Source organism: Drosophila persimilis, unplaced genomic scaffold, assembly GCF_003286085.1.
Source record: "Drosophila persimilis strain 14011-0111.01,24,50 unplaced genomic scaffold, DperRS2 tig00000686-arrow-arrow-pilon, whole genome shotgun sequence".
Classification (NCBI taxonomy): domain Eukaryota; kingdom Metazoa; phylum Arthropoda; class Insecta; order Diptera; family Drosophilidae; genus Drosophila; species Drosophila persimilis.
In genome coordinates, this window is record NW_020825336.1 from 240,805 (window position 1) to 256,247 (window position 15,443).

General features: G+C 49.4%; 2 protein-coding genes across 5 annotated transcripts; one reads left to right on the forward strand and one right to left on the reverse strand.

The window, feature by feature from the left end:
- Positions 1-27: 27 nt before the first annotated feature.
- On the reverse strand, positions 28-13,675 carry LOC6600603 (hippocampus abundant transcript 1 protein). Of its 4 annotated transcripts, XM_026991705.1 has the most exons (10): positions 5,487-5,766; positions 4,110-5,011; positions 3,786-4,031; positions 3,192-3,287; positions 2,596-3,120; positions 2,314-2,522; positions 2,157-2,243; positions 1,983-2,080; positions 1,641-1,913; positions 28-1,470 (listed from the first exon to the last, which is right to left on the reverse strand). In XM_026991705.1, the coding sequence occupies exons 2-10, from the start codon at positions 4,647-4,649 to the stop codon at positions 1,373-1,375; spliced, it is 2,172 nt and encodes a 723-aa protein (XP_026847506.1). In that variant the 5' UTR covers positions 4,650-5,011; positions 5,487-5,766; the 3' UTR covers positions 28-1,372. The 4 variants fall into 4 exon arrangements, with proteins under 4 accessions (XP_026847506.1, XP_026847505.1, XP_026847504.1 ...); XM_026991704.1 differs by lacking the exon at positions 5,487-5,766 and adding an exon at positions 10,712-10,825 and having other exon boundaries at positions 3,786-5,011; XM_026991703.1 differs by having other exon boundaries at positions 3,786-5,011; positions 5,487-5,789.
- Positions 13,676-14,026: 351 nt separating this feature from the next.
- Positions 14,027-15,318, forward strand: LOC113566407 (alpha-1,3/1,6-mannosyltransferase ALG2). The gene has a single exon (XM_026991840.1). The coding sequence runs from the start codon at positions 14,056-14,058 to the stop codon at positions 15,316-15,318; it is 1,263 nt and encodes a 420-aa protein (XP_026847641.1). The 5' UTR covers positions 14,027-14,055.
- Positions 15,319-15,443: the final 125 nt, after the last annotated feature.

The following is a 15,443-nucleotide window of genomic DNA, read 5'->3' on the forward strand; positions in this document are numbered from 1 at the left end:
GTGGGGATAAGAGGTATTCAAATGGTGTAAGCGCTTCATCAAACAGTTTCGTTTATTTTGGTTTCGTTTAAAACACTAAATTACATGTTAAATAATTTACAATCAAAATGTGGATATCGTTCTCTACATACATACTGTCGTCCTACCCGTCCTTACTCATTAGCAGCATTCAGAGCAGCATTCTACGTGCCGCATGCATGGGGTGGGGTGGAGGAGGACCTTACACTGTTCCTGCAGCACACTTTGAAAAATATATAACTTTGATTTTCTAAAGTACTGTACATACACACGCACATTCCACACTTGGGATTGGTTTGGTTTGTTTTGGTTTAGATTGGATTGGATTGGAGTGGTTTGGAGTGGTTTGGGGACTGACTATCCGTATGCCTCAAGCATCATTGCAACATTTATTTTTCATACTGGCTTTATCAAAATAAAAAAAAACTACAGTGTTCTCGCACGCTAATATTATGATTTGTGTCCAGTGCCCTCCTCTATACATTTATCTCATTTTTTGTTTTGTTTTGTTCTGTCGAGGCACACGTGTCTCGACATCAAGATACCCCGGTGCTCAGTTCCTATATATGTATGTGTGTATGCATATTTATATATATATGTATACTAGTACAATATTATTCCATTTGCGACTGCTGGAACTCGGTTTTGTTTTGAGTTTACACTTTTTAGATCACTACAATTTGCAAAGTAAAGCTTAGTATTCAGTTTATTTGGATTTTACCTCTTTCTAATTGTGTTTCTTTTTTGTTACAACTAAAAATGGTACTAGGGCTATTTGGGTATTTCGTTTAGGCATTTGCTGAATGGTAGTGTTGAATTTTCGCATTTAGCAGAAGGTTTTACGAATTTACAATTAATTTGTTTATTATTTTGGCAGTTTTTGTTCATCTGCTGTGTGATGTGTGTAATTTAGTCCCCAGCCGAAAGGGGAACCCCAGCATTGAGCCACAAAACAAACGAAAAACTGAACTGAATCCTGAAAGCGGGTGTGATGGGTGGTGGGTGCTGAGTGCTGGGTGCAAGTGTAACTTTACTGACACTGATGGAGTATCGGCTAAGGTGAAAACTAACCGAAGACTTGAATGGAGTACCAGGCGGCAAGGCAATAGCAGCAGCATGATCAGCAGCATGGGCATCGACGCAGAGACTCTCTCTCTCTAGAAAACTTAGCCATGGATTGTGGGATTGTGGGACTAACTAAAGCCAAACTAGTTACAGCATTCGTTACAATTACAAAATCGGTTAAAGTTAATTCTTAAATATCTCTGCTTATACGTATGTTTTAGACACCAGCTGCGGTTGTTGCGGTTGTGTGTGTTGCTGTGGGTGTGGGCTGTGTGTGTGGATAGGACGACTACAGCTGCGCCAGCGAATCGGAGCGTATAAGCGGCGCCAGGGAGCTGGGAGCCTTGTGGCCAGATTCGATCTCGTACTGTACATCGAGCGAGGCACCTGCGAAAAGAAAAAAAGATTTAGGCCAAAACTCTCATCAATACGGTGTCCCGTTCCACAACGGCAGGCAAATTTATTATTCAATCGATATTTCGGGCGCGAGTCTTGCTGCTCTGGCTCATGGACTATCTAATGTGCTGCGACTCTTATGGATCTCGAGTTCTCCTTACGTTTCTTCTCCAATTGGGCATTCTGGCCCTCTGGAATGAACGATGCCACGATTATAGCACAGACGACGCACAGGGCGCCAAACAAAAATGGCGGTCCTGGCACATGATGCGATATCTTTTCCACATTCGTCTCGCGACTGCCACTGGCCATATGTAGATTGTCGCGTTCTTCATTCAGATTTACATTGAACAGATAGAAGAAAACGCCAAACACAGCTGGTCCCAAGCCATTGCACAGGCCCCTCATGCCCGTGATCATACCCTGAACAGCACCTAAATGGTGGATGGGGGATCAAGGATAAGTGTCATATACGAATCATCGAAAGAGGAAACCAAACTCACCCTGACTCTCGGGGGACGCATACAGCGATACGAATGCACTGATGGCGGGATAGGTGATGGAGGCCAAGGCAGCCACAACGCCTGCCGACCACATCATCCTGCGAAAATAATAATGGATACATTCACACAATGCCCCACATCAGCATTTGGCTCCTGGCTCTCCTGACCACTCACCACTTCTGACTGCCCAAGCCGTACCACAGCAGCTGTACGATTTCCAAGGCCAGGCCCACAATGATCGTTCGCTTGGCGCCAAACACTCTGAAGGACAGAAACAGATGACGATCAGGATTCAGAGAGATTCAATCTTCTGTGTGATTAGAATACGTACTTCATAAAGGATCCCAGGGTCACTTGCACTGTGATGCTCAGGATGCCAACGATGGCTATGAAGATGGACACCTCCGTATAGTTGAAGCCCATCTTTAGCTTCAGGTAGACAAACATGCAGGAATACTCCCCAGCCTCTGGTAGATAGGAGAGCAGCACAGTGAGGCACAGCATCAAAACGGTCTTGTCCGTGCCGACCTTTCGCAAAGCCTGAATCGTCAAAAATCAAAGAAAGCATATTAATTTCTGGAAATCTCCTCGTTCTCCTGGTTCTTCTGCTCACCTGAAATGGATCCGCCTGCTCCCAACTAATGGGAGCACCCCAAGAGGAGGGTCGCACCTTCTCCGAGAGGCTTTCCGGCACTGCCACCAGAATAAAGAACACGTCCAGCAGCGCTATGGCTGTGGATAGAGCAATAACAAGCGTTTCGCCATACGAGTCCATCAGGGCATTGCCCAACGCCGGCGAGATGACCAGACTAGCAGCAAAGGTGGCTGAGGCAAGGCCATAAGCCTTGGAACGTTCCTCCGGCGTGGTCACATCGGCCACGTAGGCAAACACCACCGAGAAGGTGACGGCAAAGGCGCCACTTATTGAGATCATGGCAAAGAACCACGAGGTGTTGAAGGACATCACCGGTATGGGTAGGCAGGTGAAGAATACTGTCACTAATAGGAAAAACTTTCGACCCCAAATGTCCGAAAGAGCGCCGATCAGCGGCGCCGCCAGGAACGACAGGATCCCCTTGATGCCCATGACCAGGCCGTTCATGAGGAACGTATGATCCGGGAATGTCTTGTTCAGTTTCTGCAATAAAGATGCGAGAAAAAGGTCAAAGAGAGGTCACAGAGAAGCTAAAAACCTCCCACTCTGCTTACCGATATTATGGGCATCGTTAGGAGTCCCCACGCAAAGAACTCTAGAAATATCACAACCAGCGCATGATGAACACTCGGCTCGCCTATTCCGGAACTCTACGGAGAGAAGATGGAAGATGAGTTAGCCATTATTAGATTGCCAAGGAGTCTTTGGAGAAGGGAGATGGTGAATGGTAAATGGTAACTGGAAGCTGCGTCATCAACACGTCAGCACGAGCAACCGTCACAACGGGCACTGCCGTCACACTGCCACCCATCAATTGGCGGCTGCCATGCGGGTGACTGAAAATAAATTGTACTAAATTCGAAATTGTTTTCGTTTGTTAGGCAGGCCCCCTCCCCACGTGCGGCCGACCAGAGACCTTCTGGCTTCACAGGGTCTCTGGTCTCTAACCGATTTGTTGTGTCGCTCATCAATAAATAAAATAATAATAAATAAAAAACCGCGAGCCCAAATTCAATGAAGGAAAATTCCATCCAACATCCGATCCCTGGCGATCGAACGTTGCTCCCGCCGCCCCAGGGGATCGGATGGCTACGATGAAGAATGGAGAAGGAATCCCTAAAAGACCTCGAACACAGAGAAAAACCAACCTTGCAGCAGCATACGTTGCACGCGTAGCGTAGCCATCGAGAGAATCGATTCCGCTTGCGTCGCTGTAACGGCGGATCTGCGCCTGGAGCCAGCGACCACATCGAGATGTAAGAGGCGGCCGAGTGGGTGCGCCGATGCGTGCTGCCCGGTGCACCACCACCGCCCGTCCTTGAGGAGGTGCCCAGCGACGTTGAGGTGATTGCGGTCTCGACAAAGTTGCTCGGATGGGCCGCGTACCGCGATGACTGCAGGAGAGAGGCGGCATTAGAGGTGTCGACGTGGCCATGATGGACCTGTTGCCGTCGAGGGCTGCTCCCGCTTACCGTGGGCACGTTGTCCAGGTCCGGCTGATTGATACCGCTGCTCGGTGTCGTGCTGATGCTCGTGCTGGTGGTGGTGGTGGTGGCAATGGAGGCCGACCGGTTGTCCGCATGCAGCCTCTTGAGCGGAGAATTGCCCTTGACCAGCTGCCCGACGCCGCTGCGTACGCAGGTGGGCGGCGACAGCGGCAGGGAGCTGACGGTCTCCACATCTTCCTCGTCTGCCACATCTGCCGTTGTCGGCGTGGAGCTGTTGCTATCCGTGCTCTGGGTGTCCGTCTGTTCGCCGGACTCTGGGTCTGGTTCGGGCCTGATATGCGTGCCGATCAGTCGCCCGCTTGCCAGGGGAACGGAGTTGACTTGCTTGGCCTGCGGCTGCAATTCCGTCTCCGTATCCGACTCCTGCTCTGTCTCGGACTCTTCATCCGGGTCCGCATGCTCCTGCTCCGCCTGGTTCTGGTCCTGGTTCTGTTTCTGGTTTTGGTCGTGGTCCTCCTCCTTTTCCTTTTTCTGCCGCTGGGCATAACATTGCCCGTTACGCATTGTCTCCTTCCTCTCAGTGGCCAGTGGGCCGCGGCTTTGGTCTGGTATTTTCACTCGGTATTGTCCTGGTCACACTAAATTCCATTGCCATGGGCTCTACATGTGCAGGGGGTGGGGGAGGAGAGGGTAGTCGGGGATCACAGCTGCTGTCGCTGAATCCTTGGAACAGTTACTTTCCACCTCTTCTCTTGCGTCACCTTGCTCTCAACGGGGCTGCCTCTTCCTCTTCCTCTTCGTCTTCGCTCGTCTGCTCTTCTTTTCTTTTCTCTTATCTTATCATTTGTTTGGCTTAGATGAGAATATTACTACCACATTTTCTTGGGATGGGACGTAGCTTTATCGAGTTTCACGCACTTTTCTTGCTGTAATTAAAGATCCCCCCACCACCATTTTAAGGTTTACTTATTTGTCGAGCGACTTTTGTTCAGCTCTGAGGCGGCACCCCCATGTCTCTCGAATTTCCATTGTGGGTGGTGTCCGGTCTCCGGTCTCCGACTCTGCCCCATCCATGCCTGACCAAATGGCGCTAAAAAGCTCGGACTAAATGCTGAACAATGCTGACTTTTTAGCACTTGGGCGCGAATTGGGACAGCAAGCATGGATGTGGGGGGGGCCTTGGATCGAGAGAAAAAGCAGCAGCAGCAGCATCAGAAGCAGCAACAAGCAAACAAAGCAAATCAAATAAAGAAATAATTCAAAATTAAGATTGATTTAAAGGGAAATCGTTGGAGGATCGGTGGAGCTGTGATTTTTATGCCAGAAAAGATATTTCTTTATTTGTTTGTTTGTTTGTTGCTGCTGTCGGGACGCGTGGCCTAAATATGCACCCATACATACACACACGCCTCGTATAACCCTGGATAACTGCACACGGAGAAACTTTTTGGCGTTGGTTTCCGGTGGATGCACAGCGACGGAAAAAGTTCGGAAATTTTTTTGATGAATTTTTTGGAAAATAATCGCTTTGAATTTTGACAAACATTTGAATAATATACAAACAAATACAAATCGGACTCCTCTGACTTTAATTGGTTAGGTTTCTCTCAGTGTGCTCCCGAAGACAGCGAAAAAGGCATTTCCATTCCCCCCACTCTTTCTGTCTGCTGGGTTTCAATGCTCGCGCCGCACTGACACGATCACCGACCCACTAAGAACTGAGAGCAACGGTAACAGTGCAATTAAATGTCGACCAACTGAGAGCTTAGAGAGAGAGAGAGAGAGAGAGAGCGAAAGCCAGTGAGCGGAGAGCGCACAGACAGAGAGCTAGAACGGAACAGGTGGGCCAGTCATAGAGCCACTCTCTGTGCTCTCAAGATTTCGTTTGCGCGAGTGACACACTGAGAGCAAGCGTGAGAGGAGGCGACGAAGCATCCACCTTGTTTGAATATTAGAGAGCATTAGAGCGAAGACAAGCAACAAGCACAGTTCCGCCTACAAATATACCCTTTTGCGGGGTTTTGCACTGCGCTCTTTCCCTCCCATCCAGCATATAAGCTAGATCCGTTCGGTTTTCGACCTACAGAAGGTCTGCGAGTATCCCATTAATATACCCTTCCGCTTAAAGGGGTGCAGGGTGGCAAAAAGTTACTGCTCCAAAGTAAATTGTCGCTCGCTCATCTACAAATAGACAAAGCTCCCGAACGATGATGATACCGATGAAAGTTGGAGCGCAGAGCCGCGCTATTGTGTGGCAGTTTTGCGGGAAAGTCAACATTGAAACGATTGTTGTCGTATTGCTGTTGCAATTAGATTAATGTACTCACTAAACGTGGCAACCAGAGCAGCTGCTCGGCAGCACTTTTGACAGCATGAATCAGCCAGCCGCAAAACAGCTGTTGCCCTGTTTCGGATGGCAGTACTTTTCAAAGTGGAACCACTGCTTGGGAAAGGGTCAATACATTCGGAAATTTGCATAAATCTCCGGCCACAGCCAGCTGGCCAACGAGAAGGGCACTCAAGTCAAGTGCAGGCCAAACAAAAATAGGGATTTCCCCTACTTGCCCCCCCTACTGCCTTGCGGCATCTACATAATCATCCGGGACCGAGAGTGCATCCTGCCAGAGCTCGGGTCCCCCCATCAGCGAAGTCAATCAGCAGGCGGATATTGCTGAAAGCAGTCCTTGCTCATCCTCTTCCGTGGGTCCTCAAATCCAATTTGAAAGAAAAACTTGAAAACTTGGCCTGACATTCGCCTGTGGGGCCTGCGGGGCCTGTGGCCACTGGCCACATCAAAAGCCTGCACTGGGAGTGACCTTGACAGGCGGCAGTCCCCGGTCCCCCCTGCCTCCTAACGACTGCCCGACAGACACATCCTTTTTGGGGCATGCCGCCGAGCAACAACTACATGGGCGACGATGGCGTAATGATTTGGCAAGAGACATGCTGGAAAACATTTCCATGTTTTCCTTTCATTAATGTCACAAAGAATGAACTACAAGAGGAGGGGCAAAAGATGTGGGCGGTGGCCAAAACCAAATTGAAAACCTGCCCAAAATGGGATCTGAGCTAATGGCGAACAGAACGGGGTATTACGTACTACACGCAAAACGCGCACATTTCATACAGTTGGAAAAATGTTCTTAAATCAAGAATATGATGGGTAGAAAAGTGGTTCGAGTGGTGTGGGGGAGTGCTTAATGTGGCCGTTCGTTTATGGGAAATTTAGTCAGCGTTTCGAAGAATTTATCTAGCATGTATTAGTATTTCTTTCAGTGTATTCAAATTCTTTTCCTCTAATTAATCTTTTCGCTCTTTTCGTTTAGGCCTAGGTCCTGCCTGTGCCTGTGCCTATGCCTGTGGCTGCGGCTGCGGCTGTGGTCCCTGGCCTGCGGCTGTCCACGTGTGGCGCATTTAGCACGCAAAATTATAAAAATAAAAGGGGTGGCAAGGTCAAGTTGGCGGCTTAATTTTTCCACTCGATTTGGCCAGCCCCAAAAGTGTAGCCTGCACTGGGATGGCAAAGAGTTTCCATCCCTTTTCGTGCAGTCAAATTTTTGCAATAAGCTCAAGAACAGCAGACCTAATGGCCAATAGCAGGCAACTTCTTCATTGTTGTGGTTTTTTTTGCATTCAAAAGTAGGCCAAAGCCCAACGAACCAAGGACACACACACACAGAGATACTGATACCAATTCGAGCTGGAAATAAAGTATGACTCTCCCGCCCACACCACCTGTCTCCTGTCGCCTGTCCCCCGACTCCTGTCGCCTGGCTGGAGCCAGATGGAGCTGGAGTCCAACACTGTCGCATTTTAATTAAAAACCCCCACAAATTGGCGCCAAACCCGGCCACCCACGAGCCTCAAGCAGACTGTGAACCGGAATCCTCTGATGCAGGATCAAAGCTGAGGCCCAAGGCAGTGCCAATGTGAAGCCGAAACCATGAACGCCCATCATCCATCTCTGTGCTGTTGTGGAAGAGTATCGATCAACAGTTTTTGTGCCACTGGAACTGGATGCCAAATGTCAGCTTGTGCCTGTGCCGCCTGCGGGCCGCAGAGAGCTAATGGGGAAACCAAGGTCAGATGGGTGCAAGAGCAACAGCAACAGCTGCTGGGTCTCTGTGCCGAACTGCAGCGCGTGCAGCGTCTACGGGATACGCATTATGTACATACATATATATTACGTATACACAATGTGGCACCCCCCCCACATCATCCCCCGCTCGCAGCCTGCCGCCTTTTAATATTAAAAATAGTTTGTCAACAACATGGTGGACAGAAAGTGTCAATTGGCAATGTCTCCTGCCATGCGGCAGACTTAATAGCGCGCGCGTGGATGGGATGGGATGGGGCCACGTCCGTCTTCGAGAGAATAACTAGAGAAAAACTTGACCCTTGCTCTATGCCAGCGGCGGGCATGTCCTTGCTCTCTACTGCTGTCTAACTGCTCTGCTTATGACTGATGTTCGACTCGAGGCGCACAAGCGAATGATGGAAAAACAACATGCACATGTACATGTCGTGTGCATGAATGAAGCTAGCTTCGACTGGCCACCGCTCACCGCTCTATGTTATTCGTATCCTCTACTTCTTCTAGTAGAGATAGCGCTTTGCTTTTGGGGGGGTATGTCCCTATTTTTCTTTCGATTCGGGCTTTGGGCTAATAGAAAAATTCCATTGCAGACTGTCAAATCAAAGTGATTTTCATCAGGCCACGGCCAAGGGCAAGGTGGAAAGTGGAAGGTCTGTTACAGTTGTCTCTCATTGACGTGATTGATAATGCTTCGTTGCACTGCACCGAAACGGCGGCTCAGGGCGGACCTTGCATGTCGCACCACCAGAGACCGACGAGCACGAAAACCTGACAGGCTGACAGACTGACAAACACGTAAATCGGAATGGAACACAAACCAATTTTAATAGATTTATGATTCTTAAAGTTCTGCACAAACTGTGTTGACAGCGCAGACACGGCCCAGGCACAGGCACAGGCACAGGACTCTGCTGCACTGAAGGCAGTCGTGCAGTTAATTTGCATAAAGAAGACGACGGATATGGCACTGGAATCTGGCCAAAAAAAAATTTAAAAAAAAGCCAAGTACACAACTTTGGAAATGTAATGTTTCCGTCGCATAAAACCACAAAACAACTAGTGGAAAAAATAATTTGCAGCAAAAGAACGAAGAAGTCTTCCAGTCAGAAGTCACTTTCTGTGTGCCATATCCTTTTTCGATTGATAGTTGTAGCTCTGCAAAATCCTCTATAGCCAGTACATACTTTATTGCTGAGGCTCTTGTCTGGAAGAGGATTTGCGGTAAGGTTACACTGCGGCATATGCCAAAACAAAGGCCCACACTCCCCAACAAAGGCTTCATTCTGTGGGAGCGCAAGAGGGCAGAACAGCAAACAAAGCAGTGGATGGGCCATAATTTATGGACGGCAGTGTGTTATCTAACGGCTTTTCATGCGACCAGGACTGGGAAGGTCTGTCCTCCGATGTCTCCGCACTTGGGAGCTCTCGCGTGAAGAGAAGGACTGCTCCCCGTAATTGATTGGCATTAACGGCGCCGGTTGAGCAAATGTTTGGCTCTGGCATCTCAGACCCAGACTCAGACTCCGACTCCGACACAATCCTGTCAGCGAAAATCTACTGTATGCGTGGCAAGGTTTTTCCTTGCTTTCCCTATGTGGGGGAAAAGTGTCGTGCCATATTTGTTCTCTCGCTCTCGCTCTCCCTCTTACCCTGCGGTGCGGTAAGGGTTTATTGAACTTTGGCCAATGTTGGGTAAATTTGGTTAAGAAAATCAGACAAACAAACGTCCAAGGTGCCGCCATGTGATGGAACGACGGTGGGTTGCCATCCTGCTTCTGCCTGCCCCCCCTTTGGGACGATTGCAATCGGGGGCCAGCGACTAAGCGGAGTTTGATGTGGCCATAAAGCCAGAGCCCCGGGCCGGAGCTCATTGCCCATAAAAATCCAGGCAGAACAATGAATACATTTAACGACTCCCCCGGAATGGTTGCAGCAGGGCATTATGTCAAATTCTCAGAACATAAGGCGGTTGCGAGGATGGCTACTGGTCAAAGGATGGGGGCTGGGACCCCGTGCTCCCCCACATGGGGGACACTACCGATCTTTGTTCGCCATCCATGCGCTCGCTTCGGATCTCTTTGGGCAGCGCTCTCTCCCCTTAATCTGAAACCACCTTGGTGGACATAACCTAGCATAAGGCATAAGGCACAAGGCAGAAAATATAACCGTTCGAGCGGCCCCACATCTTTGGTACAGCGACTGTTTTTGCGTAACGGGACAAACAGCTGAAGGCGAAAGCACGCGTTCGTGCAAGTACGGATTGAGAAGCATTTCAAGTTCAGTTTTTGTCAATTTTCCCCCACGCGTTTGCTTTCTAACAGTAAATTCTGCTCACACACACACACACACAAACACATGCAAAAAAAAAACACACTCTATAGATGCCCCTTCGCTTCATACGGGGCCCGGGGTGGGGGGTGGGGGGCGGTCTATTGTTTATAGAGAAGAGGCTGGCGAACCGAGGGGCAAGCTAAACGGATAACCAGGGAAAACGCCACGAAACGAAATGAAAGCGAAAATGTAAACGCACGCAGAAAAACATGGGAAAATCGTGTAGGTATTTTTGTACACAATGACGCTACGCGACGATAGATGCGCAACGATTTGGATTTAGATTTAGATTGCGATTCCGATTCCGATTCCGACTCCGAGTCCGAGCGTGGTGTTCGCTTTTCCACATGCTGCGCCGTACTCAGCTGGAAAAGCGTCTGATTTTTACTCGCTGCCCCTGGGCCTTGCCAAACGAACATTTTCTTTGTGCCACCGCCGCTGTGTACCGTTTGTTGCACGCGACACACCGAGCTTTAAAGGCCAAAAGCTCTTTTTGGGTACTTTGCCACATTTTCAATGTACACATTTCGGGTTGTCCCCTCTGAATTTATTTATGTATATTCTGGAAACTAAACGAAGGCGATACAGCATTCTCATCACCGGATGCCATACGGATTGATTTTCAGAATATCCATTAATGGGTATGGCTATTTCCTGGGGTCCTGATTTCATCACAGGAATAGAAATTTCCCTTTACTTTCACTCACCAATACTAGTGCCATTGCTAGCACACACACACACCCTAGCGCCTTCGATTATTTCACTTTCGTCGCGGAATTTGCTCCACAAACCTGCTTTCTGGCGTGCACAAAACTTCCAAAACCATGGCAATTGCTGTTGTTTCTGTTGTTGCATTTGTCTTGACCAAAGCTTTCCCGTGTTGATCAACAACAGATGTATAAATGAACCAACTAGGCATTCAGGCTTGTTGTAAACTGATAAATGAGTCTAGTTATCATTTGGCATATTTATCTCATTTTCATGCACTGCGTTGTCTGCAGGAATGCCGCTGATATCTTGTGTAGAGAGTACTCAAATCTGTTGAGAGCTTCGTTCGCATCGATGGGACTTTTTCGCATTTCGCATTCTGTCCCTGTCTTCCTCTCTGCTTGTTGGCAGCTGGACGATTCGGCGCCATTGCTTTGCGTTTTATGAATGAAGAAGCTTTCTGCCGTGCAGCAAGTGGCAAAAGCTCCCCATGGGGAATATTTTCTAAAGGGAAATTTTCCAGACTCTGTGGTGGCTTCTCGGAAAACTAAGAATTAATTTCGCAGTGTTCATTGTTCCCGCACAAAAGCTCATTTACAGGGAATCTCCTGGGCGAACTGTAACCACTAATGGGTACCCTGTGCAGTAATTAACACTTAGTCAAGGTCGGACGAAAAGCAATTCCACATAATTTCCCCTCGACTCGAGACCCGTAATTAAGCCCACCCGAAAGGGAAAGAGAGAGAGAGAGAGAATGGAATGGAAAGAGAACTGCTTGGCGCAGGCGTCACGAGCTTTCCACATATACACTCGGGCGAAATCTGTTGCATAGTTTTGCGGGCTTGGCGGCGCGACAGGCAGGCTGCCGCGACTCGGACTTCGATTTCCAGCAGTATTGCGGCTAATTAACATTTTTAGTCAGAGCCCGGTGCCATGGTGTCAGGAATGTGTCATGCCATGTGCGACGGGCGACGCCTGCAATCGGAGGTGGAGGTGAAGTCGGAGTCGGAGTCGGATGATTACACCCAGACCAGTCCGATGTGTTGGTGAGTGGTGCTGGTGAGGGAGGGTGTGGGCAAGTACTAATGTAATATTCACACGCGCACGCACTGAAGGCAGCGGCGCGGGGTCCCTAGAAATTGGAACACCCAAAGGCAGACAGAGAAAGCCAAAGCTGATTCCACTTTCCCAAGACAGATTCTAAGACGGAATCGGGAAGACCTTGACTAGTTTTATAGTGGCTACCTCATTAATGATGGAACCTATGAAACTGGTTCACCGAGAAAAGCGAGAGTTCAACGCTCGCCCAAAACTCGATTCGAATCAAAACAGAAACCCGCCAGAACAGAACAGAACAGAACAGAACAACTTCAGCTTCTCAACGAAAACGAAAGTCGACGACCCACCGACCATCGACCACCGACCACAAGTGGTTCCAGTCGGTGAGAGTGAAGAGTGTGCGGCAGGTCATCGATGTTGAGTCGATTATGAAATCTGACACACTTACTCGCACGGGGAACGGAACTGAGAAATGAAATGGGAAATGGCGAGCAGTTCTTAGCACAGCTTTTTTATGTTTTTATTGGGTGTTGGGACTGAGAACATCAAGGCAATCACCCGTTTAGGGCACTATGAAGGGAAAAACCTTGTGATATTATCGCCAATGGCCCACCCACCCAATTCGCCTGTTTGTGATAAGCGGAATCGCCTGATTTGCCATCGAAATGGAATTTCCGTGCAGTAAAAAACTAGCAATTAGAATAGCGCGCATGTCTGTCATCAAGTGATCCCCAAATTGCTCGATAGAGCGGACGTATTACAATTAAAGTTAATTCTAAACCGCATTTCGTAGGCACGCAGCCGTCTAGTGAGTGATTCACGGCGATATGGGATGATAAGGAGGTCGGTTCCACTATCAGTGGCGCACTTACCGTGAAGATACTGCTGCTCTTGTGGGCCCGATTCCGTATGACCAGGCCCGCCAAGGGCTTCTTTACGTAGATCTTGGGCATCTCGGTGGCAACTTTTGCGGCTACGTGGCTCTCGTGGCACTAGCACAGAACGTTCCTAAATGTTAATGTTTGCACTGGGAAACGCGCCGCACGTCGGCGGTTGATTGGTGGGGGAGTGTTGTGTTGGGGGGATGGTTGATTAGCTCTCTTTTTGGCCTGCACTACAGTCGGGCGACGGCTACGGCTACGGCGACTGTTTATTGAATATTTGGGCAATTTTCATGCATCACTGTTTATGTTATTATAATACTATTATTTGTAGACGCGTTTCTATGTTTCTCTATCCTTTATTCAGGCTCCAGGCGCGCTCGATTGTGGTGATGCCTTGTTTCTGGCTCTGGGGCTGGGGCTGGGATTGGTGTCGGTCGCTTTGGTGGCATGCATGCCTCTCGATTTATGGATACACAATCGACCGCATCTGACTAGCAGCACCTGGACACGACGTTCGGTTGAGTATTTACTCTTTCCTTTATTTTAATTCCACTGAACTGAGAAAAATGCGCTCGTTGCGTTGCAAACACGGACAGAGATGGATGCGTTTTTGGTGCTAAAAAATGCCGCGGTAGGCGCTGTCAACATGTGTTCTAGGGTTGCCACTCTATCGCAACGCAATCGCTAGAATCGCCGTCGTGCCATCCCTAGCAAAAAGAGCCACAAGCAAAACATAAATATTTAATTACAAAGGTTTATAAAGTGCAACATGCAAATATTCTGACACAAGGTGTGTGTAGAACCACTCTTTCCCCTTCAACTCGAACTTTAAATAAAAACTCCCCTTCATTTCCCTCTTGCAGATATTCTCTTCTGTTTTGGGAGCCGAAAAATGGTTCGTATTTTGTTTCTTCATCCCGATTTGGGTATTGGCGGAGCCGAGCGGTTGGTTGTGGACGCCGCCCTGGCCCTCAAGGAGCGCGGTCACGAGGTCAGCTTCCTGACCAATCACCATGACAGCACCCACTGCTTCAAGGAGACCGCCGATGGGAGCTTTCCCGTTCAGGTCGTGGGCGACTGGCTGCCACGGAAGCTCTTTGGGCGGTTCTATGCCTTCTGCGCTTACATCCGCATGCTATATGCAGCCTTCTATGCCAGCTTCTTTATGCCCCAGCGCGAGCAGGTGGATGTGGTGTTCTGCGATCTGATATCCGTCTGTGTGCCTGTCTTGCGCCTGGCCCGTCACCGGCCGCGAGTTCTCTTCTACTGTCACTTTCCGGACCAGCTGCTCAGCGCCAGGGAGGGCCTGCTGAAGCGCGTGTATCGCGCTCCCATCAACTGGCTGGAGGAGCACACTGTTGGCCTGGCGGACAAGGTGCTGGTCAATTCCAAGTTCACGCTACGCGTATTCCAGGACACATTCCGACGGCTGCGAACCGTACCCGACGTTCTCTACCCCTCCATTCACACGCAATACTTCGACCAGATGGAACAGAAGCTACAGCAGCGCTCCACCGTCTTGGAAGAGACCGTGCATCCGCGGGTGCCGCGAAACGCCTTCATCTATCTGGACATCAATCGCTACGAAAGAAAGAAAAACCACGCTCTGGCATTGAAGTCGCTGCGTCTTATGGGAGACATGCTCTCATCGGCGGATTTCAAGCGCTGTCGCCTGATCATCGCCGGCGGCTATGACACGCGCTGCCTCGAGAATGTTGAGCACTACGCGGAGTTGGAACAACTGACTACCGAGCTGGACCTCCAAGAACATGTCATACTGCTGCGCTCACCCACGGACGAGGAGAAGTGTCGCCTGCTGTATGCCGCCCACTGTCTGCTCTACACCCCAGAGAACGAGCACTTTGGCATCGTCCCCTTGGAGGGCATGTATTTCTCCAAGCCGGTGGTGGCCCTCAACAGCGGCGGGCCCACGGAGACTGTGGTGCACACTTCCACGGGCTTCCTCTGCGAGAAGCAGGCGAAGAGCTTTGGCGGCGCCATGTGCCAGTTGTTTCGCGACGAACCGCTGCGCCTGAAGATGGGCGATCAGGGCCATAAGAGGGTGCAGCAAAAGTTCTCCTTCGAGGCATTCGCGGACCGTTTGAATGGCATTGTCCAAGATCTAGTGCCCCCCTCCCGGAAGAAACTTGATTAAAATTCCAGGCAATCTGCAATCGTGAGTCGCATTGGTTAGTGGGGATTGGGGGCGACCTGCAGCCTGTAACCTATTCCTTATGCAATTCTAGCTACCATTTAATGTAGGTTTATTCTTTATTTCGG